The 25,360-nt window shown below is 26.7% G+C and overlaps 1 protein-coding gene across 1 annotated transcript in view; it reads left to right on the plus strand.

Annotated features, from left to right (window-relative positions):
• LOC100215691 (dynamin-1-like protein) overlaps positions 1 to 25,360 on the plus strand; it is a 61,029-nt gene that overhangs the window by 29,522 nt on the left and 6,147 nt on the right. Inside the window, exons 7-21 of the mRNA XM_065817770.1 lie at positions 2,242 to 2,404; positions 2,532 to 2,612; positions 3,454 to 3,521; positions 3,640 to 3,744; positions 3,820 to 3,933; positions 4,038 to 4,129; positions 4,732 to 4,852; positions 5,020 to 5,166; positions 13,097 to 13,192; positions 15,026 to 15,130; positions 20,539 to 20,574; positions 23,774 to 23,917; positions 24,333 to 24,390; positions 24,922 to 24,973; positions 25,080 to 25,161. Of these exons, the coding sequence (XP_065673842.1) occupies positions 2,242 to 2,404; positions 2,532 to 2,612; positions 3,454 to 3,521; positions 3,640 to 3,744; positions 3,820 to 3,933; positions 4,038 to 4,129; positions 4,732 to 4,852; positions 5,020 to 5,166; positions 13,097 to 13,192; positions 15,026 to 15,130; positions 20,539 to 20,574; positions 23,774 to 23,917; positions 24,333 to 24,390; positions 24,922 to 24,973; positions 25,080 to 25,161 (1,464 nt within the window). The remainder of the gene's footprint in view (positions 1 to 2,241; positions 2,405 to 2,531; positions 2,613 to 3,453; positions 3,522 to 3,639; positions 3,745 to 3,819; positions 3,934 to 4,037; positions 4,130 to 4,731; positions 4,853 to 5,019; positions 5,167 to 13,096; positions 13,193 to 15,025; positions 15,131 to 20,538; positions 20,575 to 23,773; positions 23,918 to 24,332; positions 24,391 to 24,921; positions 24,974 to 25,079; positions 25,162 to 25,360) is intronic.

Here is a 25,360-nt window from a genome sequence, read left to right on the forward strand (position 1 = left end):
TTCTGGACACTACAGACTTGGAAAAAGTAGAGATATAAAGTCCTTTTGGGACTCTGCATCCCTGGTATGTATATATATATATGTATGCAGGGCTTGTGATGAAGCGGGCGCGATCGCGCCATATAAATGGTTTTTTTAAACCTTCTAGGCGCGATAAACAATGCTTGCTCAGCTTATAATGAGAGTATAAAATCACGCTTGTTCAAAAGTTTGGGACGGAAAAAATAATAAGCTTTTATATGGTTTTTTTATAAAATATTTGTAATTAAAATTTTAGGTAATGATAAAACTTGTTGATTTAACAGTAAAACTTCGTCTTCCTTATACTTATATTCTTATACGAAGTACTTATGTAAAATGTAAGCATATGTCACTCGCTTTCTGCACGTTTCTGTTTTGCTGTTTTGTCAGCATTTTTCTGTTTTGCACTAACATAATGAATGAACAGCTTGAAGTTGTTACAGCTAATTTCAATAATGGAATATTACTATTTAAACAAGTGTGCGTGGAAACACAATGTGAATATAAAAATGTGCAAATGAAATGGGAATAGAAAATTAGGAAATAACTATTAGAAAGTTAAAGCTTCTGAATATTTTTAATATTGTAAAAACGTCAAGTAAGATTCATTTGATTTATTGTTAATAATATTCCACACATCGTTTACACATTTGCTTGATGATAAGGTTTATGATAATGTTAAATGTTGAATTATTTCAAAAATGTGCTAAAAAAACTAACAAAAAATAAAGTTAAAAATAATTTTAACTTGAAAAAAAATCTAAATGAAAATGAAAAAAATAAAAAACTTAACATAAAAAAACTTAATTAAATAAAATAATCTTTTTTTGAGTAATGTTACAGTATTCTTCTTTTTTTGCAGAATTCTTTTTTTAATGATGCAGTTAAAACTTATATAATATATACCGCTGACAACAGTTGAGAGGAAAATCTGTTATTTAACTTACAACTAATAGTTTTGAAGAAGAGTTTCAAATTATTCTTGTGTTATAATCTACTAATTTTTTGACGATAAAAAAAGCGTTATTTAAATAAGAAATTGTAAAAAAATATATTCAATAACTATTAATTTATTTACGAAAAAAAATTAATTATTAAAAAATACCAAGAAATATAAAAACCGTTAATTGTAAATATTAAGTTAACAGTGTTTGAAATACATATCAAAACAACGAAAGTAAAAAATTTTAGCCGAGAATTTATTCTTCAATACTATTATAAGAACTTATTAAGCATTTGTGTTTTTGTTTGGTTTCGATTTTTTTTTTACCATTAATAGTTTGAAAAAATAGCGAGATCTGGCGCAAATAAAAAACAAGAATTTGGGAAGTATAAAAAACTACATTGTTGAAGTAGTATAAATGCGCTGTTGTAGATACTACTTCTAACATTGATGAATAAAAGTCATATAACAAACAGAAAGCTTTTTATAAACACAGTCTTCTGCAATTTTCAAATTTCAAGATTGCTCTCACGGCCCTGACCCGGAGCGCACATAATTGCGTTCGATGACAACATATTATAATTTTACAAGCGTGATATAACACGCTTGGCGATTTTCTTCATCACAAGTCCTGTGTGTATATATATATATATATATATATATATATATATATATATATATATATATATATATATATATATATATATATATATATATATATATATATATATGCATATATGTATATATAAATATGTATATATATATATATATATATATATATATATATATATATATATATATATATATATCAGGGGCTATTCTAGACCGTTTTCGACAATGTCAACCGTATTTGGGCGCAGCTCAAATTAAAATTTGAGGACTTTTTTTTTTTTAAATTTTGACATAAATATAGATATAATCTATATTTGCAACCTATTGTTTTAAAATTGATGAAGATCTGAGTTTGAACAAGCAAATGAACTTTACTTGATATATTTAGGGTGAGACTTTCAGGCCTAACCAAAAAATTCAATTCTTTAAATGCTTTTGCTTTGCTTTTATTAATATTTTTATTTTTATTTTTTCGTTATTTATGTTAATTGTATTCAAAAAAATAACAATTTTTTAAAATCAAGTTCACGCACAAAATTTTATTATACCTATCAGGTATTAAAAATATTTGCATTATTTCTGTTTTCTGTCTGGATTGTTATTACAAATTTATCTAGTTTTAAAAGATGATATCCAGTAAATAATTTTTTATTCTTTTCAATCAGATAGCTGTTGGAGATCAGCCTTTAGATGTTGAAACCCAAATTCGTTCTCTTATAATGAAATATGCTGCAAACTCAAATGCATTAATTCTAGCTGTAACTGCAGCCAATACAGACCTTGCCACTTCCGAAGCTATTAAAATTGCAAGAGAGGTTGACCCTGAAGGTCATTTGTATAACATATATGATATTTTATAAGTTTAATTTATTTATATAATTATAAACTATAAACAAAACTAGTTATACATTATTGTTGTACATAAATTTTTAACAAAATTATTTTTATTATTTAGGAAACCGCACACTGGCTGTCATAACAAAGTTAGACCTTATGGATCATGGGACAGATGCAAAAGATATTTTATATGGAAAAGGTGTGTCATTTTACATATAAAAGGTGTGAAAAGTATTACATCATTATTGTTTTCGAAAAAAAGTTCATTGTTATTATTGTTTTCAAAAAAGTTCAATATAATTATTGGTTTTAGAAAAATATTTTATTATTCATATTCATTATTCAAAAATATTAATTTTATTTATCGGTTTCAGAAAAAAGTTTTTATTGTTAAAATATTATTGCTTTCTAAAAGAGTTTAATATTGGTTTTAGAGTTTTTTCTTATTTTTGTTTAATGCAAATACTTTTCTTAAAAAAAAAATTGAAAAGTCTGGCAAATTAATGTGTTAGTTTTACTTCCATTTTTGTAGCAAAATTAAAACTAGAATTAAATAAAATAGAAATAAAAAGTAGAATTACACTCACACACCTGAAGGTGACCATAATTTTAACATACATTCTCAGCAGTTTTAAAGTAGCTGTTAATCCCAGTATGATAATAATTGCAGCAGTGTCCAAATCTGGCAAAACTTAACATTTTCAACTTATTTTATATTATTAACTTTATACTATGTGATTTCAGTCAAGCTTGAAATAATAGTTTGTTTTTTTACTTATTGACTCCAGTCAAAAATGGAATATTTCCAACTTGAAAAAATCTTTTTTATTTAGTGATTCCTGTCAAGATTGGAAAGTTTATTGTTTTTTACTTAGTGATTCCAGTCAAACTTTGAATAATTGTTGTTTTCATTTACTTAGTGACTCCAGTCAAGCTTTGAATTATTGTTATCTTTTTTTACTTAATGATTCCAGTCAAAATTAAAGTAACTGTTTTTTTTAGGTTCCAGCCTAACTCGGAATAATTTTTTTTTTTTTTAGTGATCCCAGTCAAACTAGGAATAATTGGTATTGTAAACAGGAGTCAGTTAGATATCAACAACAAAAAGGTACATTAATTTTGACATAAAAAAATTAAAAAATATTCGTATTAATAGTAATATAAGTAATAATAACCTAAATTTATTTTTATTTTTACTTAATAATCTTAATTTTTGCTTTTATCAGACTATTCAAAGTAGTTTGGAGTTTGAGGAATTTTTCTTTCAAAAGCGATATCCTATGCTAGCTAATCGAAACGGAACAAAATATCTTACAAAAACTCTAAACAAGGTAATTAACAAAAAAAGGTAAATTATACAAATTTGAAAAATAAAAACTTTCTGATGTATTTTATATTGATTTCAGCTTTTGCTTCGTCACATTCAGCATTGTTTACCTGATCTAAAATCACGTATCAATGTTATGATTTCTCATTACCAGCAGTTGTTGAATTCTTGTGGAGAACCAGTTGTTGATAAGGTTATTTTTAGAATAAAAAGTGTGTTAAAACATTCCAAATACAAATATGTTTATATAAAACTATAAAATATTTTATTTTAAATTGCAACATTATATTACTATAGAGGTCAACATTACTTCGTTTAATTACACTTTTTGCATCAACTTATTGTGAAACTATAGAAGGAACATCTAAAAATATCACTACATCAGAAATGTAAGCTTTTTTTTTTTTAATTATTTGGGGTTAAATTTATATTTTCATCATCAGTGCATATCTCAAGAGACAGGTCTAATAATTCAAGCACCAAGCAAGGTGAAAGTCTTGATTCGAGCGAAGGGATGTAAATATATAGTTTAGACTTTTTCTAATTTCTTAAATAATTTTAAATTAAAAGTATATTATTAAATCAGATAAAAGTAATAAAACAAATTATCTAAAAAATTTTTTTTTCTCTTGAAAATGTTTATTGTACTTATAGAGGCCTTGGCGGGATCCAAGAGCTTTAGCTCTCTTACCCACACTCCCTTAAAGTGGTTTATGGGAGCAATTTGCTGCTCTTGCAAAAGTATAGTTTTTTTGTATTGAAAAGAAATAGATTAAAAAAGACAAAGTTTGAGTTTCAGATTGACTTTTTTTGCTTACAAAATGCAATTGTTAATTTTTTTTTGTGTAACAGTCACTAATTTTTTTTTTTGTAGTGCTTGTGATTATATTTTAACTATACAAATGGCTAAACCACTTGTCGACCTAATAATATAAGTTGTTTTATACTACAACAATATTTAATATGTTTTTAAATTTACAATGTTTTACAGATGTGGTGGAGCCCGAATATGCTACATTTTTCATGACACATTTGGCAAGACTATCTTAAAGTTTGACCCTTTAACGGGTCTTACTACAAAAGACATATTGACAGCCATAAGGAATGCCACGGTGAAAATATTTTCATTGTTTAATGTTGATATTGTTTTTTAGAAGTTATAAATTAACTATGATTCTGTAGTATGTTACAACAAGTAACTATGACTCGATAGTATGTTACAACAACAAAAACTGAACAATAAGAAAACGAATCTAAGTTATGAAAACTTTTTTACTAGGGTCCACGTCCAGCTTTATTTGTACCAGAAATTTCTTTTGAACTTCTTGTTAAAAGACAAATCCAAAAGCTTGAAGAGCCAAGCTTAAGATGTGTAGAATTAGTTCATGAAGAAATGCAAAGAATTATACAACATAGCATGTCACAGGTAGGTTTTACATTTGAATTAAACATTAAAACTTTCTGTCAATGGGAGTTTTATAAGTTATTTTATATAGAATTTATGAGCACATTATATAAAATATATAGAATATATTATATAGACAATATTTTAAAATGCATTATATAGAATATTTATATGGCATTAAATTAGGTAGTGGTGTAGTGCTAAAGTGCTCACTATGTAAGTAAGAAGTTCTGAAATTAATGCCTACCATGGTAATAATGTGCTCAACTTGTTTCACTGCACAACAATCTTGATAGTCAAGGTTTCTTGTTTGTCAAGGCTTTTTGTTTGTTAAGGTTTCTTGTTTGTCAAGGCTTTTATTTCAAAGCTAAAGGGTTGAGAGTGAGTTGTAACCATAATTAAGAATATAGATGTAAAAATTGAGTAGCCTCCTTAACTTTTTTTTTTAGCTAAAACTTCTGTTGATGTTTTTTTTTTAATGTATTTATAAAGATTTATAATTGTATTTGTAGCTATTTACATTTAAATCAATATATATAGAATAGTATCCCCTGCAAATTAATCAAGTTTTTGTAAATAAAAACAAATTGAAAGTCAAAAATATTTGCAAAATTTAATAATTCACTTACTTTGAGATATTTAAAAAGCAGTGAAGTATAACAGATTCCTAAATCAATTGCAAAATTTTTTATTTCAGTTACTTAGCGATATTCTATTTCATATGGTGTTGAAAGTTTATTTACAAACATAGCACTTTAGAAAACCATCAACATAGAAACTGATTTATTCCTTAAAGATAAAACTTGCTTAAAACAACTTTCTAACACTCAGTTTAAGAAACTACTACAAATTTTAATATCTGCTTTCCATTTTCTATTTAATGGAAAATATTATGATCAAACAAATAGTGTTGAAATGGGTTCTTCTTTAGCGCCCATCTTAGCTGATATTTTCAATGGGTTTTATGAACAAACATGTGTTAATAACTGAGCCTTTTCTAAAGCAATATTTTATAAACAATATGTGGATGATATAATTGCTATCTTTAATTCTGAATATGAAGTCCAAGAGTATTTTATTCACCCTAATAAACATTATAAGAATTTTGAAATTTATGATGGAAAAAGAACAAGAAAACCAGATTGCCTTTTTTAGATGTACTTTAAAAATCCAATTTCTTTTTTGACATCAGTTTAACATAAAAAAACTTATACAGGTCTGTTATAAATTTTTTTTAGTTTTGTTTCCTTATGCTACAAATTTGGTCCTAAAGGTTGTTTGATTGATCCAACATATTAAATTAGTATTACTTGGCTCTGGTTTGATAGGAACTTAAAAAATCTTTCTTTTGTTTTACAGAAAGATCAATTTTGGCAAAAAGTTGTTGACTATGAAAATATATTGTATATTGATAATATAATGAACCCATCTATTTTTATCTTAGTAAAAAAATATAAAATTTTGTGTATTTGAGTTTTTAACTTCAAGCTTCGATTCATTGGAACATATTCTAATTATAGTAAAATGAAAATCAAAAGAATTGTAAATAAATTTTGCAAAGATTTTCTAATAAAAATAATATTTACTACTAATAAAATGCAAAATAATTTTTTTTTTAAAAGATCCACTTTCCAAGCTGCTTAAATCTCATGTAGTTAACAAATTTTCTTTTGCTGGTTGTAATGCCAGCTATATCGGAGAAACTTCCAGACATTTAACAACTAGAATTATTTAGCACCTTGGGACCAATAAGAAATCTCACATATATAAAAACATTTAATAACATCCCTTAATTGTAAAACCCTGTCAAATTGTAACTCATTTGAGATTTTGGATATCGCTTCAACTAAACATAAATTAAATGTAAAAAAAGCGCTCCACATTAAATGGGAAATTCCCTCACTTAACAAACAAACTTTCCATTACAACATTGACCTTTCTATTTAATTAAAATGACAATTGAATTTATTTTGATTATATTGATTGGTTATTTACTGAGTCATTTTGTAATTATTTTATTGGTTTATTATGTATATTTCTTGTCTGTTAATATTTCTCTGTAAAGTCTTCTTTTTTTAATATTTATTTCAGAGTTTTTTTTTATTGTAAAAACAATCTTTTGAAAATGTAATGCAAAATTACAAAATATGTCAGATAAAAAAACTTATTTTATGCTATTACAATATTCAAAAAAATATATATATTTACATATATACAGCACTCAGAATTAGGGTCAGCCTACCTGCTGACCTAGAAGTGCTTGAGGTAGGCAAAAAAGTTTCTACCTCATTTCTATGTTTTATGGTAAAACCATTGTAATGTTTTTGCCGACCTGATGTCGACGTCTGACAGATTAAGGTCGCCATAATATTGCCAACCTCATTTTTCCTAATTCTGAAGGCTATATTTATATATATATATAAATATATATATATATATATATATATATAAATATATATATATATATATATATATATATATATATATATATATATATATATATATATATATATATATATATGTATGTATGTATGTATGTATGTATGTATGTATGTATGTATGTATGTATGTATGTATGTATGTATGTATGTATGTATGTATGTATGTATGTATGTATGTATGTATATATATATATATATATATATATATATATATATATATATATATGTAAACACCTTGTACAGAAAGTTTAAACACGCTTGTTTTTTTAACGTATATAATTTTTTAAAGAAATGATTACCTGATAAATTAGTGAGATGTACTCTGTATTTTTATGTTTATTTATACTACGGCTATAATTTATTAATTTAGAGAGAAAAAAAAATTGTATGGATATTATAAAGGAGGTGAAGGGTGATGAGAAAATTAACAAAGCAATTAACTCCTTTCAATTTTTTGAAATAAATTTAAATGCAATTTGATAAGAAAAGTCGTAATACTCGTTTAATGAGAAATTTTTTATTGAAGTCTTTTACATTTTTATCACTCAACAGCCTGTTAGAATTAGGATATTTCATTTGGATCCCTATTCTTATTTTACTTTAAATAAAAACCGCAAATACCATTTGATTCAAAGTTCAGCAATTTTCAACTGATCCAACTTTGTCAAAATATCATATTTTCATGGGTAAAAGAGCTGTTTTGTCGAAAACAAATGGCAAGTCACTGGAATGCATAAAATGAAAATAAGCATTTAGAGAAATTGGCAGACGCCTAAATATTTCTGAATTCAGCGTTTGTACAACAATAAAATATTATTTATCAACTGGTAGTGTCAATGATAAACCTCGTACTGGGCGTTCAAAAAAACTGACAGCATGCAATGAAAACATGCTTTACACGCTAAGCAGACATAACCCAAAAGCAGGAGTATCAACTTTAAGTGCAGAAATCAATAGTTTGCTGGTAGACAAAACAGTTAGTCGAATGATAATAAGTAAGTTATTATGCAAGAAAGAACTAAATTTGTTTCATGGTGTAAGAAAGCCTTTGTTGATGTGAACCGATCGCCAAAGACGAAAGAAATGGTGCAAAGAGCGTTTAAATTATTCAGTGGAACAAATGAAAATGATTATTTTTAGTGATGAATCAAATTTCGAAATTATTAACATAAAAAACAAGAGATTTGTTTGTCGCAAAAATACGGAAAAATATTTGAAGCAACACCTACTAATCCGTATTCAAAAAGGTGGTGGTTCCTTTGGCATATGGGGATGTAAATCTGGCTCAGGCGTTGGCTTTCATAAAATATACGAAGGAAGATTAAACCAGTATGAGTATTGTGACATTTTGGAAAATGCGCTTATCCCTAGTCGCGATTTATTCCAGGTATTCCAACAAGACAATGCTCAATGCCATACAGCACATTCAATCACTGATTATTTCCTTAAAAGTAATATTCGACTCATGTCTTGGCTAGCACAATCACCAGACTTAAACACAATCGAAAATTTTTGGAGCTGGATGGATTATCAACAACAAAAAAGCAAATAACTAGTCACAAAAATATCAAACAAGAACTGACCAAACTGTGGCTTGAAATACCAATCAAAATGATTGAAAACTTAGTTGAATCAATGCCAAGATTTTGAATTTAAATGCCAAGGCAAATACAAGCATGTATTCAAAACAACTGGGGTTGTCAATCAGTTTAAAGAAAAATCTTTTTTATGTGAAAACATAAAAAAGATTTTTCTTTAAACTGATTGACTGCCTGCCCAAACCAAACCCTTCAGTCAATACAGTGGTATTTTCTGCAAGTTCTACCTATTTAAGTTAGTTGAGCTATTTACACTCTCTGCATGTTCTGTCTATTAAAGCATTAAATGCACACTGATTACATCATACTAAAAGAGGTAGCTGCAGGGGCTTTAGTACATACATCGACTAACTTATAGCCTTCTACTGGTACTACATCAACTGAAGGTTTGGCATGGGGCAGCAATCTTCTGTTTCATTGTTTTTTCTTCTTTTTCTGAAAAATTAAGTTTTAAGATATGAATTGTTCATGTTTATACATATAAACACAAACAATTCATATCTTCATCTATATTTACACACACATATATATATATATATATATATATATATATATATATATATATATATATATATATATATATATATATATACACTCTTTGAGACTGCCTGCCCTAACCAAACCCTCAGTCGATGTAGTGGCACTACCTTGTAGCACTAGGCTATGAGATAGTCAATGTAGCAACACTCCGCACATGTTTTACAGTATATGTATGTATATATACATGTAACACATGTATATATACATACAATACATATGTTATATATGTATATAAATAAATATACATATATATATGTATATATATAAATATATATATATATATATATATATATATATATATATATATATATATATATATATTAGGGATATGACTTTTTTGCAACCTACTAGGCCTGTATCGTAATTCAATGAACTTTTATGTAAAAAGAACGAATAGATGTTTCATTTTGACATATTTTGAAAAAAGGTCACCCCAAAACCAAAAAATCGAATTTTCAATAGGTACACTTTTGTACAGTAAATGAATATTAAAGGCTGAAGATGTTGTAAGAGTCATACTCCTGTTGTTATTTTATTTATTTATGCAACATGTACTGTGATATAACAAAAAACATTATGTGATATATAATTATACAAGTATTACAAAATTAACAGTATCAAAGCGTCTAGTACAACAATATACATAACTGTCTGTGTCTATAGGCCTACTGTGTTTAGTACATGGGTCACATGATGCTCACGTCTCATAAAGAGTCTAGCGCTTATTACTTAGAATGAATCGAAGTTGCAGTTTGTCTTTCTTTCTGCAGGAAGCATACAGGTCTTGCATCACCTTGATTGCACGTTCAGCTATCTGATTACTTCGTGGTATGTCGATGACGGATGGCTCTTTCTTCCAGTGATTTTTGAATGACTGCAATGCCTTTTTGTAAGGCTTCAATACATCAGATAAATTCTTGAAGTCATTGTCATTGTACTTTTGACTACTAAACCAATGTTCTGCCCACTCATATGAAATGAACCTGCAAACCTTCTCCAAATTCTTTCTCGCTTCAGGCATAAGAATGAACGCCAGAATAGCGAGAATGGCTCTTGAGTTCCATCTGGCATTGCTCATATTAGGAATGTTCTGAAAGTGAATCAGAGGGAAGTTTCTTTGTTCTTCATAGAACCTAAACACTCTTGTTAAATGGTACAAAAACTTCATATCGTCTCACCACCCTGATTTATCAAGAATTTCTACAGTTCCATTCACAAACTTATCCTTCAGTTCATCATACTTATTCAACAGTTCAGACACAAATGGGTATTCAATGTTTGGAGATTTGGTATCACCCCCAAGTTCTTCGTCCATCACCAGACGGAGAATCCTGTCTAGTACGTGATGCTGACAACCGATAAATTGTGGTATTGTGACACCCTTTAATGTAAACATACGTTGCAACTTTACAACAACTCCATTTCTCTTCCCAGTATTGACGTTTGTTGTATCAGTAATGATCATCTTAATTGAATTCCACAAATTGTATTCATCAATAAGTTTGGCAATTTTTTCAGCAACAGTTTCAGCTTTGCCATCTTTTAAACGCAGTGCATCAAGTTTCACGTCAGTTCTTTCATTCTGAAGTACAACTACCTGATATTCCTTATCATCTATTCGTTTGCCGTCAAAGTGTAAGGACCACTGTTCCATTTTAAGTTGTTGTATCATTTCTTTTTTTAATTTACCTGCCTCTTTGAATATGGACTTGTAAATTGCTGATTGACTTGGAGTTGGAATATCAATACCTTGTTGTGATAATACATTGCATATTTTAGCAGCTTTCTTTGTGGAAACTCCACTTGATGTAACCATACTTACAGCAAATTTACTTTTGTAGTGCTTTCTAGTTTTTTTCTGAGTGTCCTCATCATCGTCTTTATCACCGTCGTCGTCTTCATCATCTTCACTCTTACTTTTGCAGTTTTCAGATTCAGTACCACTGTCTGTGGTAGACAGGACTTGTGATGTGGAAGGTATTGCTGTTCCAGACTGGACTTTCCTTCTCTTGGACGGGTGAATGGTTTCTTTACTTGCCACTTGTCCTGTTGAGTACCCCACCTGTCCTTTACTTTCTTTTTGTAGGTGGTATAGACGTTTATCTTCCGAGGATAACCACTGGCCATTCACTTTCGTGATGTCAAATAATGCATTGAGAACATCATATTTTCCACGCTTGACACATTCATCATAGACCTTCAGCACCTTCATAAGCTTTGCTCTTATCACTTGATCAGACACACGTGGAAAATTCAGTTTATTGTCCCACAATTTTGTAATTTCCTTAGAAATTTGGTCTATTCGTTCTTTTCTTCCTTTAACATATGCTCCGAGAAACTGGTATCTTCCTACGATCTGCAATTGAAGTGGTATTCTGGATTTTTCATCGAGTGAATGTTCTTCTACAGCCACGCTTCCTCTTCTTCTGTGTGACTCTTGAAATCTCACCAAATTTTTAGTCCAAGTCTTCTTGTTCTTTGTTACTGTGGTATGACTTTTCTTGTGAGACATCATATAATATTGTTACGACTTTACGGATAGCTGAGCGTAAATATCCGTTTAATAAAGTCGTTTAATTAATAAAATACTTTAACTGTATAGTAATCCAATTATAGTTCGATAATCCAGTCAATGTTGATAACAGTTCGATAATCCAGTCCGTATCCTAACGATAATGCTACAACTACTTATACTTCGTACACTTACAGCGTCTTTAGTTCGCTACAGTAGTTCCTTATTAGCTCAGTTACACGCAGAGTACTTCATAGAACTATTCACATTATCAACACTGAGCTCTGACAGCAGCTCGCTTATATAATTATTTAGAGCTTCCAGAATGTTCTACTAAGTTCTATAATCTTCTACAGTCTGTTACAGTCGTCTATATCACCGTGGTAACACAATGACGTCATCACATAACAATTCCAAGTATTTGCCGGCACACGGCCGTTTCGTTGCCATGGTAACGGGTGGCGTTATATTTATAAATTCATAACAAAATAATGAAATAAATAGAATTAAGCTGAGAATTAAGCTTAAGATTAAAACATCGGTCAAAAATGAATGTATAAAAATGGTAAATCAAATTTTTATTTTGGGGGTGACCTTTTTTTGTTGCAGAAAGCTATTTGGGCCTTTTTTCATGATTTTTGGTAAAAGTTCATCGATTTATGATACAGGAAACATTTTATTTGAAAAAAAATTAAAAAGTCATATCCCTAATATATATATATATATATATATATATATATAAATTAGTAAAAACACTTAACTGTTTTTCTTTCTGTAAGTTTATCTTGTTCGTTCAATGTTTTAAATCTTATTTACTATTTTGCTAATAAAGATTTAATGAATTTATATTTTGCTCTTAGGTTTTAGAGATACAAAAATTTCCTCAGCTAAAAGACAGAATAAATGAAGTTGTAACTGCTCTTCTACAAAGTAGACTGGCTCCAACAAAAACTATGGTAAGGAATCTAACAGTTAAAATGATAACTATCGATATAAAATGGTAATAGTAATTTTTTGATGGTAAATAGTTCAATAACTTCAATAGTTAAGTTCTAACTGTGGACATCTTTTTTTATTATATATTATTAATATTAACTATAATTATTATTGGTTATATTTACTTTATATATATATTATTGTATTAACACAATTTATTTATGGTTATTTATTTTAAAATCAAAATTTTATTTCTATCTTTCAAGTGTTTTTTTTTTTTGTTTTGTTTCTGTTTTCTAACTTATCTTCAAGTATTATAATTTAGTTAATTATGTCTTAAGTCTATTTAAAAATTGCTACATTCAACAATAACTTTAAATTTTGACTGACAGTGACTATCATTTGACAGTTGCACTACTAACAGTGACTACCATTTGACAGTTGTTCTACTGACAGTGACTACTATTTGACAGATTTACTACTGACAGTGACTACTATTTAAAAGTTGAAGAATATTCAAAATAGTTAAAAAATTTAAACATAGTTTTGGACTGTTAAACAATTATAACAGTTCAAAGATGTTTTTGAAAACTTCTTAATATTGAAAACTTCTTAATATTGAATTGATAAAATTTCCTTTAAAAATCGACAATTTTCATAAATAGCAGTTTCATAAATTTTAATTATGAGAAGCAAAGTTATAGTGAAATAACAGTTTTTTTTATTTCAGTAATTTTTTTTTATTTATTATTTTTGTTTGGAATAATCAATCTTTGTACCCAAGAATAACAAAAAATAATTTTTTACATAACTCAACTAATTATTAGTAAAATTAACATCAATATAAACTTAAAATGAATATGAAATTTATTATCAAATTTATTATTTAGTTTTATCATTAAAGAATGATAGTTCAATAATTTTAAAATTAATGCTAATAAAAATTAATTCCATATTAATATAACGCTAAACTAAATATTTTTAAAAATTAAACAAGTTATTATTTTTAAGTAATTTTAACATAGAGTATAATTTTTTTTAATTGTATACCATTTTATGACATTACAACAATAAAGTTGAGTTTTTTTTGATAGAAACCAAAAAAGTTTAACCGTCTGGTCAGTAATCCATCTTTTACTATTTTTTTAATTACCAGGTACTAGGCACATGATTATTGAATAAATCGTAAAAGTGAGAAAAACTATACAAAATTATTATTATAAATTATTACAAATTTATAATATTACAAAAATTTATAAATATTACAAAATTATTATTATAAATAAATAAACAATTGAATATAAATACGATGATACAACAAGCTTTTACAGCATGATTTCATATTTTTATTTTCAAGTAAATTATTTTATTCTTAAATTTCAAGCTAAAAAATTACTTAGTAAATATCACGCTAAAAAATTTACTACTTACTGCAAACCAATCACTATGCTGTTAGTCAGTTTATAAAATCCTTTTTACTTTAATCAAAGTTTATTGTAAATTTTAAAGGAATAATTTTACACCTAAAGAATAAAATTATATTTTATATTAAATAATTGTATTTTTACTAATAGTTTACTGCGACAAGTATTTTTAATTTTTTTGCATTTTACAGATTTTCAAAATACCTGAAATGTACTTTTAATTTTTTTTTGACTTTATAATTAATAATTTTATAGTTTTTAATTATAAATTTTGAAGTTTTTGCTTAATTTGATATTTTTGTAATTTCAAGCTACCAAGTTTCAAAATTATTTTAAGTTTATAGCAGCTAATATTAGACTTACCTGTGGTCAACTTACAGTTTATATCAACATATAAATTTATAGTACTTAATGTATATATTTTTTAAGGTAGAGAATCTTGTTCAAATTGAGCTGTCATATATCAATACAAATCACCCTGACTTCAGTGATGGTGCATCTGTTGTTTCCTCAATGTTAGCTGCTAATGATTTGGTACTTTTTTTGTTTATTCTTATTTTTATGTTTTATATATATGTTATATTTTTATGTTGTATATTTTTATATATATGATTACATATGTTATATATTTTTTATGTAATATTTATATAGGCAACATGTATTTAATAAATAATTAAGCAGCATTTGCATTTGATAAATTGCTAAGTCTTTTTAATAATATGCAGGCCTTGTTTTAAAGCGTTATGCATAGAGCGATTTCTGTATGCCTTTTACGTGCAATAAGCGATTTTGGTTAAGCGACTTTTTATCATTTTTTAACTTTTAAATCATTCTATAAACGATAAGATAAAAGAAGTAGGGTAAAGGAAGGTATGTTCGTGATAAATTAACTAGATGTGTAATTACAAAGTCAATTTCAGTAATTTTACTTAATTACTTTAATTGTTTGATGTACATAGAGTAAAGTTACTAGAATCTATGCAGTTTTGGGATTTTAAGTCCTTTGATAAGTTTTTATAAAAGCTCAAAAGTCATTGAGAAAAGTTAGGTAATTTTGTGATATGATATTTAATTTCGTGATAGTGGTTAGGTAATTTCGTGAATACACAATAATATTTAAATTTTTCTTTATTAATTAAGTATAACATCTGGTATAATATAACAAAAAATATCAACACTTGTTTTGAATTCATAACTATTCAATCAGACTTTAAGTTCATAAAATATAAATATAGTCAGGCTTCTAAGTTAACAAAATTATAATAATACTTTCATTACTTTATATTTATATATAAAAAAAATATACTTTTAACATAGGTAGCTTAGAAAATAAAATAACAGACCTACAAAAAACTCTTAATATAATAACTATAATATTAACCATACTTATATCTGATTAACTTATTTTTCTAAATCACATTCTTGTTGACAACATGTATCACACATAAATACTTCACCAATCTCCTCATATGTTTGACAACTCTCATGATAAGGTACTAAACAATAGGAACACTGCACCCATTTTTTTCCATTTTTTTTTTTACATCACTGTTGTAACTTTTTTTACAAACACCGCACTCCCAATCATCATCTTTTGAAGCATTTTTAATTTTTTTTACTTTTTTTAGAACATACAGGAATAGAATCCTTTGAAGTTAATGGAATAGGTTGATCAGGAGGAGTCAGACACTTTGCACTTGAATCCCTTTTTGGCCTATTAGGGTTAGGTGTGGTTGACTCTACAGATGGAATAGTTAACAATGTTTGTATAGCAGTATTACTGTGTGGTTGAATTTCTGTACTTTGAATCTCTCTGTTTGTCAATTGAGATGGAGCTATTGCTTCTGGAGGAATGGCATTTTTGTTTAAAGGGCAAATGCCACTTTTTTTAAATGCATTTTCTATATTTTTTTAGAAAAGCTTTTAATAAATGCTGGATTCAATATTGTATGAAAAGTTGTCCGATTTGGTTTTTCTCCAGGATTTTCCCTCATAAAGTCATTTAAGCTAGTGGCCCAGTTTGACTTAAGTGGCTTGTATATTCCTACATCTAGTGGTTGTAATAAATGACTAGTATGAGCTGGTAATTTCGTGATAGGCTTTACTGCAAAAATATTTGCAGATTCGTATAGAGAAAGATATTATTATCATTTAACTATATAGTTATATCGTGCTTAAAACAATTTTTAATGTCATTATATTTAATAAAAGAAACATGATTAAAAATGTAAATTCATTTGAGGTGAAAACGTTAAGAAAATGTGTAACTGCGATAAGGAATCATAAGTTATAGGAAGTTAATAAAAAAACAAAAATTTTACCATTAAATCAAGCATCTTTTCTAGTTTAATATTTAATAAAAATAATTTACTTACCTTAAAACACAAGTCTGGAAATAAAAATGTTGGACAAGTACTCCAAACAAATGTGCTGAACGCACGTTAAATAATGCTAAAGAATGTACAAACTTATAGTAAACAATTGACGTATCACACGCACCCAACGACTATTTGTGAATCGACAGTAGTACCCCGGGGTACCATTTGACGCAATTTCGATGTTTTTGACTAATAGGTATGTTCGCTACAAATGCCGAGCGAAATATCACGAAATTACATATATCACGAACATACCTTCCTTTACCCTAATTAGTTTTTAAAAAAATCACATTAACTTTTGAATGACATTTATGTAAAAATATGCGTTACAAAATAATGTTACAAAAGTTTGAATGATAATTATGTTATACATGATATGAAAAAAACTCAAATAAAATTAAAAATTTATTTTTATTTTTTTATTGTAATGATTGATTTTTTTGCTTGAAAAACGCTAATACTTTAAGCTTAAAGAAAAGATCATAATAATATAATTTAATTCTGATAAAAAACATACGATTTAATTTCAAATTAATTTAATAAAAATATATAATTTTATTCTGATAAAAAAAATATATAATTTAATTTAGATTTTAAAAATGTATAATTTAATTTTGATTTCAAAAATATATAATTTAATTAAAGTTAATGCTTGGGTTTACCATAATTAACAAATTTCTTTAAAAATATTACTAAATATTGTTCAATATTTAAATTTTATTTGTTCTTAAAAATTAACTCATTTTTATCGCAATTGTTTTTTTCGATTATCCTTCTTAAACATTTTTTTTCTACTCAAAATTAAATTTTAAATAAAACATAACAAAACATAAGTTAAACGGGTAGTAGTAACAGTATCAAAAACAGCCAAACTGATTAATCTCGAAAAGGGACTTTTCGGAATAATATCGAAAAAGAGAATACATCGAAGTTGTTAAAAAAGAAATAGTATCGAAAATCCGAAAAGCAGAATAATCTCGAAGTAGCTCAAAAAAGAATAATATTGAAAAGAGACTTACCAGAACAACATCGAAATTGTGAAAAAAGGAATAAAATCAAAAAGGCACTTTACGGAATAATATCGAAGATGTGAAACAAGGAATAGGTTCGAAAATTCCAAAAACAGAATAAATAGAGAGCCAGTATTTTGCAGTTTTGAATTAAAGTGTAGTAATTACACTGTATAATTGTATAATTTATACAATATAAACTAAAAGTTCTATTAGTAGAACAAAAAATATTGAATGTTGTGTTGTTGGCTATTTATAAAATGATTTAAAACAAGATGTTTTGATTTTATTTACATTTAATGTCAACAAACCCTAAAAAGTTACAAAATTTTTAGTCAAAATCAATAAAGACTTATGAACCATAAAAATTTTAAAGGATAAAGTTATTTGTAAATATGCAAAACTATATGCCAACTAAGTCATCTGTTATATGTGCAAAAAAATTTCGAGAAAAAAATACTTTAAAACAAGGAAAGCAGGATAAAAGATCCTGTTTGATAAAATAATTAAAAACGCTAATTAAAAAATCCTGATTGATAAAACAAGAAGAGCATGCTAAAAGATCCTTTTTAATAAAAGATTATAAACAATACCCACTCTACCTCTAAATACCATGGAAAAATTACTATAACATGTAGTCATATGGTCATTCTGTTCCAGAATGTTTAACATTGTAAATACTTAAAAAATATTGAGCACACAATTTTAAATACATTGCTGGTATGGTATGTAGCTACCAAATGTTAAAATTTAATTATCATATTGTATTTTACAAGACGTTATTTAATAAAATTTTCATACCAGAAGTTATTGAGTTTATTATACAAGTTGCTGAGAGCTTAAATGAAAATATTTTTGAAGAACTTAAATAAAATAAAGAAGAAATTAAAAAATACTGATGATATGCATTATTTTAGTGTTAAACTTCCATGCAATTATTCAAAGCATACATTATATCACCATTAAAAATTATTTGGAAAGATTTTCCATTGCTTTCTTTATTGAAAACACATTCTGGTAATATAGACACAATAGAATGTGCAAAATTATTACTCAATATTGACCCAAAATGTTGCAAGATAACTGTTTAATATTTGATGAAATGTATTTGCAGAAATAAACAGAATACTCTGAACTTTGAAGTAAAAAAAACTTAACTCTAAACTTTTCAAAATTGGTATACAATAGAAAATTGTTAAGAACATTCATTAAATAATAGGAACATTCCGTATATAATAAAAAACTGCTTCAGTAATAAAAATTGATAGTAATTGATTGAGAAATGAAACCATAGAAACTGTGACTATTTTTTAAACAGTGCTTTTGGTGTGCAAACTTATATATTATATTGATAAGTTCTCTAACGACATTTGAGAATTTGAGTTTCTTAAAAGTTTCTTAAATTTCAAGTTTTAAATTGAATTGAATTTCATTGCACGTGCAAATTAAACTGTTCATTTAAACTGCTGTTCTCCATTGTAGATAATGCTAACTTTGTGTAAAGTTAATGTGATATTTAGGTGAAAAGTTAGGAAATATTCATCAAACTCTTAAATAAGTTTCTTATTGAAAAGTGACTTAGTATTAAAACTTTCATAAGATTTTCCCTAGTATTGGTTTTTTTATAAAAAAAAAGGAAAAAAAGTGTGATCAGAAAATCATATTTTCGATGTTAATCATTTAAATGAGTTTTCGATCTTATTCCGTTTTTATTATTTTCGACATTATTCAGAAAATCATATTTTCGATGTTAATCATTAAAACAAGTTTTCAATCTTATTCCGTTTTTATTGTTTTCGATATTGTTCCACATTAGTAAGTTTCGATATAAAAATTTTTCAAGATTAATTTGAAAATCACTTTTTTGGTGTTAATCATTAAAATGAGTTTTCGATCTTATTACATTTTTATTGATTTTGATATTGTTCTGCATTTATGAATTTCGATATAAAAACTTTTCGGTATTAATCTGAAAATCACATTTTCGATCTTAATCATTAAAATGGGCTTCGGTCAGTTATTTTTCGATATTAATCATTTTTTCAATCAGTCAATTTTCGATACTATTCCGCTTTTCTAGTTAAACTTTTTTTTAATATACCGCAAGTTAAATTGCAGCAATTATTTTTTAATAAATATATACAGCAATTTAATTTTAATAAATGATGTTTGGAAAAATAATCTTTGTTTTCACAACAAAATCATTAATAAAATAATAAAATTTTAATAAATAAAGTAAATAAATTAACATAATTTTTTTATTTGTTACTGTTTAATAAATTAAGTTGGTGCTTAAGTTGTTACTTCCATTTATATCTATATGTTTACTCTACATATATACTATATAAATATATATTATATAAGTATATACTATATGTATGTATATATATATATATATATATATATATATATATATATATATATATATCTATATATATATTGTATTTACTCTATATTTATCTATACTGTATCTGGTGTTTGATAATAATTAGGACTGTTGCTAATATCAATTTTGATTTAGCAAAAAATCTAATGTAGATTTTCTATTTTGTAGAGAAAGAAGAAGGAAAAGATCCTTCAAAAGGAAGAGGTAATTTTTTTGTATTAATTTTGGGATTTGACACTGGAGTTTAAAAAAATGCATAAAGTTGCATATTAAATATTGACAATTGGTAATTTAAATTTAAAAGCTACATATCTATTATTCAATTGAGTATGGCTGAACACGGTTTAAAAATTTGACTTTTTTGCCAACTAAATATCCCAAAATTGCCCTTTTGAGGGTTGATCCTATATATATTGGGGACTCCAAAACAATGAATTTTAAAATCCTGGATTAAAATCCAAGGGAGATTTTTAGCTTTGCAATTTTTTATTTTTACAGTCATTTAAAATATTCTCTTTAAATAATCATTAGTAATTGCTACACAAGCAATTCCCTCCGGACCAATATTTGTCACACTCTCTTCAGACAATTATAATTGATTGAAAAACTATTTCCTTGGAGACAAATTCAGCACAAAGAATTTGCACAAATGAAATAAATAGATGTAGTACTAAACTTATGATAGTCATGATACGAGAAACTATAAACAGCTTAACAGTATATAGTTAATTTTAATATATTTAATTTATAAACGTAAATAAAAGTTACAAATATCAACATGACTTCCTTTCTTAATATTACACTAAAAAATATTACATTTACAAACTAAATAAAAATAATAATGCATAGGTATTGAAATCATTGATTTAGTTTTCTTTCTTAAGGAACATCTGCAGCTAATTAACTCTTTCAAGGCCCTTTGAAAACAAAGAATATGGTTGATATTCAGCAGAGTATTGGGCTTTCAAACAATAAAATCAGAAAATTTGGATCTTTTCTAAACCAAATTAGTCCAGTTCGCCTTCTTGAGCCAAATTTTCAACAGAAATTTGCATCAGCAGGATCTAGTCGAAAAGATTTTTTCATTGCTACCAATGTAAAATTGCCAGATGCTAATAAGGTTCATGACATTGTTCATTGTATCAGTTTAAAAAACCTGAATGAAAACATCACAGTTTCAAAAGATTTGATGAGCTCAGACACTGTGAAACTGGGCCTTGATGGTGGAGGGTCCTTTTCAAAAGCTAATTTGAGTCTAATTTCTGAACACCAAACAGAACAACAAAGTCCAGTAAAAAAGTCAATTAAGTTGGCTTCAAGTGAAAATTTTAAAAACACAGGTGTCAAAAAGCAACTAATTGTCGCAATGTTGCTTCTCTTTCTCTTTTCTACAAATACTATAATGGGCACTGCTCTAAAAGCTAGCGTCTCTTGTGCCATCTACTAAAATTCATTCTCGTGTTACTAGTCATTCAATTAAGTTTCATCCTTTTTCTGTGACTGTTTCTAAGTTTTTTTCCTCAAACATCAGTTCTTTGGAATTCGCTACCTTCATTTTGCTTTCCTGATTCATATAATTTGCAATCTTTTAAGTCGTCCGTCAATCGTTATCTTGCTCTACAATCTTCTTCTTTTCTTTTCCAGTAACTTCCAACTTTAATTAGTGGTTGCTTGCAGCCTTGTTGGAAGCGAAGATGTTTATAAAAAAATAAAATTGTAGCAATATCTGAAAACACTTCGGAGACATTTGGCAATATCAAACTAATTTTGGACCTAATGCAAGTTAATGAATAAAGCAAGTTAATGAATTAATTGACAAATTGATTTTGACATGTGACATAAAGCTTGCAAATATTAACTGTGAAATTCAGTCTCACAGTAACAAGCATCTTTGCTGCTGGTGCAACATTGAGTTGACAAATTTGAACAACTACGGCCAACTCAGAACATTTGGAACAATCAGAGAGCAACATCAAAAGTTCATTTGATGCTGGTGCTGATCTAAAGAAATCAAAAGAATTTGAGAATGCTGTTCATCCACCAATACTTCGATTTCCAGATGAAAAGCTAATCTTAGAAGCTATTCCTCCAATGAAACTTCATTTGCTTCTTGGCGTTGTTAACCATCTTATTAAGCACTTGGTTCAAGTTTTGCCAAAAGCAAAAGAATGGTTGACTTCAATACATATACCATTACAGCCGTACTATGGTGGTCACTTCAATGGTAATGATTGTATGAAGTTGCTGAAAAAAATTGACACTCTGAAGCAGATAACCGTGGCTGATAAGGCATTTGAAGCATCATCCATCTACCATGTTCTACATTTGTTTCTCCAAGTTGTTAATTTTTGTTTTGGATGCTCACTCTCTCCAGACTTTGAGAAAAAGATTCAAGAGTTTAAGAGCAATTATTTAAAGTTGACTGTTTCTGTCACACCAAAAGTTTATGCTGTCTTTTACCATGTTTCACATTTCTAAAGCACCATAAAACTGGTCTTGGAATTTACAATAAGCAAGCAACAGAGGTACTCCATTCAAACTTCAAGCCTCATCGGCAAAGATTCAAAAGGATTGTCTCATCTAGATTATTCCAAACAGCTGTTGAATTGTGTTGTTGATTACAATAGTAAAAATTTCTAAGAAGCACAAAAGGGTACAACGAAGATATTTGTGATAATTAAATTTAAAAATGTTGTGAATAATAATTCTACATATTTATTGTGTATTTTTTTATTGTTATCTATTTATTTTTTTATAACAATATAATAAAATATATATTAAAATTATTTGAGCTAATTTAGGCTTTACAATTCCAAAACAAAGTATTTAAGTAAGTGAGAAAGTTCGGTAATTTCGAAGCTAAATATCTCCCTTGGATTTTGATCCAGGATTTTTAAATTGGTTGTTCACCAATATATATAGAATCAACCCTCAAAAGGGCAATTTTGTGATATTTAGTGGGCAAAAAAGTCAAAATTTTCAAACCGTGTAAAGTTTTTACTCACTGTTTTTTTTAATGGCTTTAATTTCCTAAAAACATATAGTTATTTCTATAATTACAATAAATAAAAACCTTCCTGCAAAAATCTGATGGTTTTTTATCATGTTTATCTTAAAGCTGTTTTTTTTTTCTTTACCAAATAAATCTTTTCATCTTTCTGGCTTTACTTTTTTTGTTTAATATTTGCACTAAACGTTAATATTTAAATTTTAAAGTGTTTAAACATAAATCTAGAATACATAAGCTTAAGCATTAAGTACACAAACATATGTGTTAAATACACGAACAGATAGATATACACACAAATACACATTTTACATACATTTTTGTAGAATATTTAAAAAATTTAAAAATAATTTTTAAGAATTTTTTAAAAATATCAAATGAATTTTAATTTATTAGAATCATCGCCTATTAGCTAATGAAGCTCTAGAAGATACTCAATCAAATGACAGTCGAAGTATTCCTTGGTTTTCTCGTAAAGTTCCAACTAATGAATTAATAGATAACATTCATGATGGGAACCAATCAGATTCAACGTCTCATGTACATTTTAAGTTTTGTTTTAATTTACTTTTTATATATTTTTTCATTTCTTATAAGTTATAAAACTATTTTATTTAAGACTTTTTATTACTTATAAGTTATAAAAACTATAACGCACTGTACACAGCACATTATACTATGCTAATTTATTATCCCTGGTTATACTTTAACTTTATTATCCCTGGTTATACTTTAACTTTATTATCCCTGGTTATACTTTAACTTTATTATCCCTGGTTATACTTTGCTTTGTTAACTATACATCAAGTAATAAAATTTATAAAGTTCAAGGTTTGACCTGCAACTGCTATAAAATATTACCAGATATACTATTGAAAATAATTACTAGTGTTTTGGCTAATAAAATGAAAAGCACTATGGTAAAAATTATTTGTAATATGTGAAATTTATTTAGAACATAACCAAAACCAGAGAACTTTCTGATCGTGAACAATTAGATTTAGAATTAATACGTAAGTTTTATTCTTATAGTCTAAAAAATTATATAAGATATGAATAAAAACATAAGTTATAAATGAATATTTTTAATAATTATGTAATCATATTTAATTATTTAATTTGTTCTTAAGCACTAATTTTTTTAAATCTTTACACTTTAATATACTTTATTTCTTAGTACAAATGTTTTTCTTAAATTTTTTCTTTGTTGTTTTACTTAATATGTTCATGTACTTTATTTTATTTATTAGAGAGACTCATTATGTGTTCATGTACTTTATTTTATTTATTAGAGAGACTTTATATGTGTTCATGTACTTTATTTTATTTATTAGAGAGACTTAATATGTGTTCATGTACTTTATTTTATTTATTAGAGAGACTTAATATGTGTTCATGTACTTTATTTTATTTATTAGAGAGACTTAATATGTGTTCATGTACTTTATTTTATTTATTAGAGAGACTTAATATGTGTTCATGTACTTTATTTTATTTATTAGAGAGACTTATTATGTGTTCATGTACTTTATTTTATTTATTAGAGCGACTTATTAGATCATACTTTAACATCATCAGAAAGAATATCCAAGATAGGTATTTTTCTTTAAATTACTTTAATAACACCGTTGTTAGAACAATTACTATGGCTCCGACTATGTTTAGAGGAATAATGAACACTAGTAGTGTAATATTTTTATAGTGTCCCAAAAGCTGTAATGTGTTTTCTTGTCAACCATGTCAAATCTAAAATACAAAGTGATTTGGTTGAGCAACTTTATAAGGTAATTTTAAATTTTACTTTATTTTATAAAAGTCTTCAGAGATTTTTTATGTGGATAAACAAAATTAAGGGACATTTTAAAATTGTTTAAAAGTTAAAACAACTAAAAAAATGTAGAAGGATATAAATTTTATTGTTTTTTAAAAATAGTTGATGACTAGAAATTTTTTTATTTAATGGTTTTTTGGTTTTTGTTTTTT

The sequence above is a fragment of the Hydra vulgaris genome, chromosome 14, assembly GCF_038396675.1.
Source record: "Hydra vulgaris chromosome 14, alternate assembly HydraT2T_AEP".
NCBI lineage: Eukaryota > Metazoa > Cnidaria > Hydrozoa > Anthoathecata > Hydridae > Hydra > Hydra vulgaris.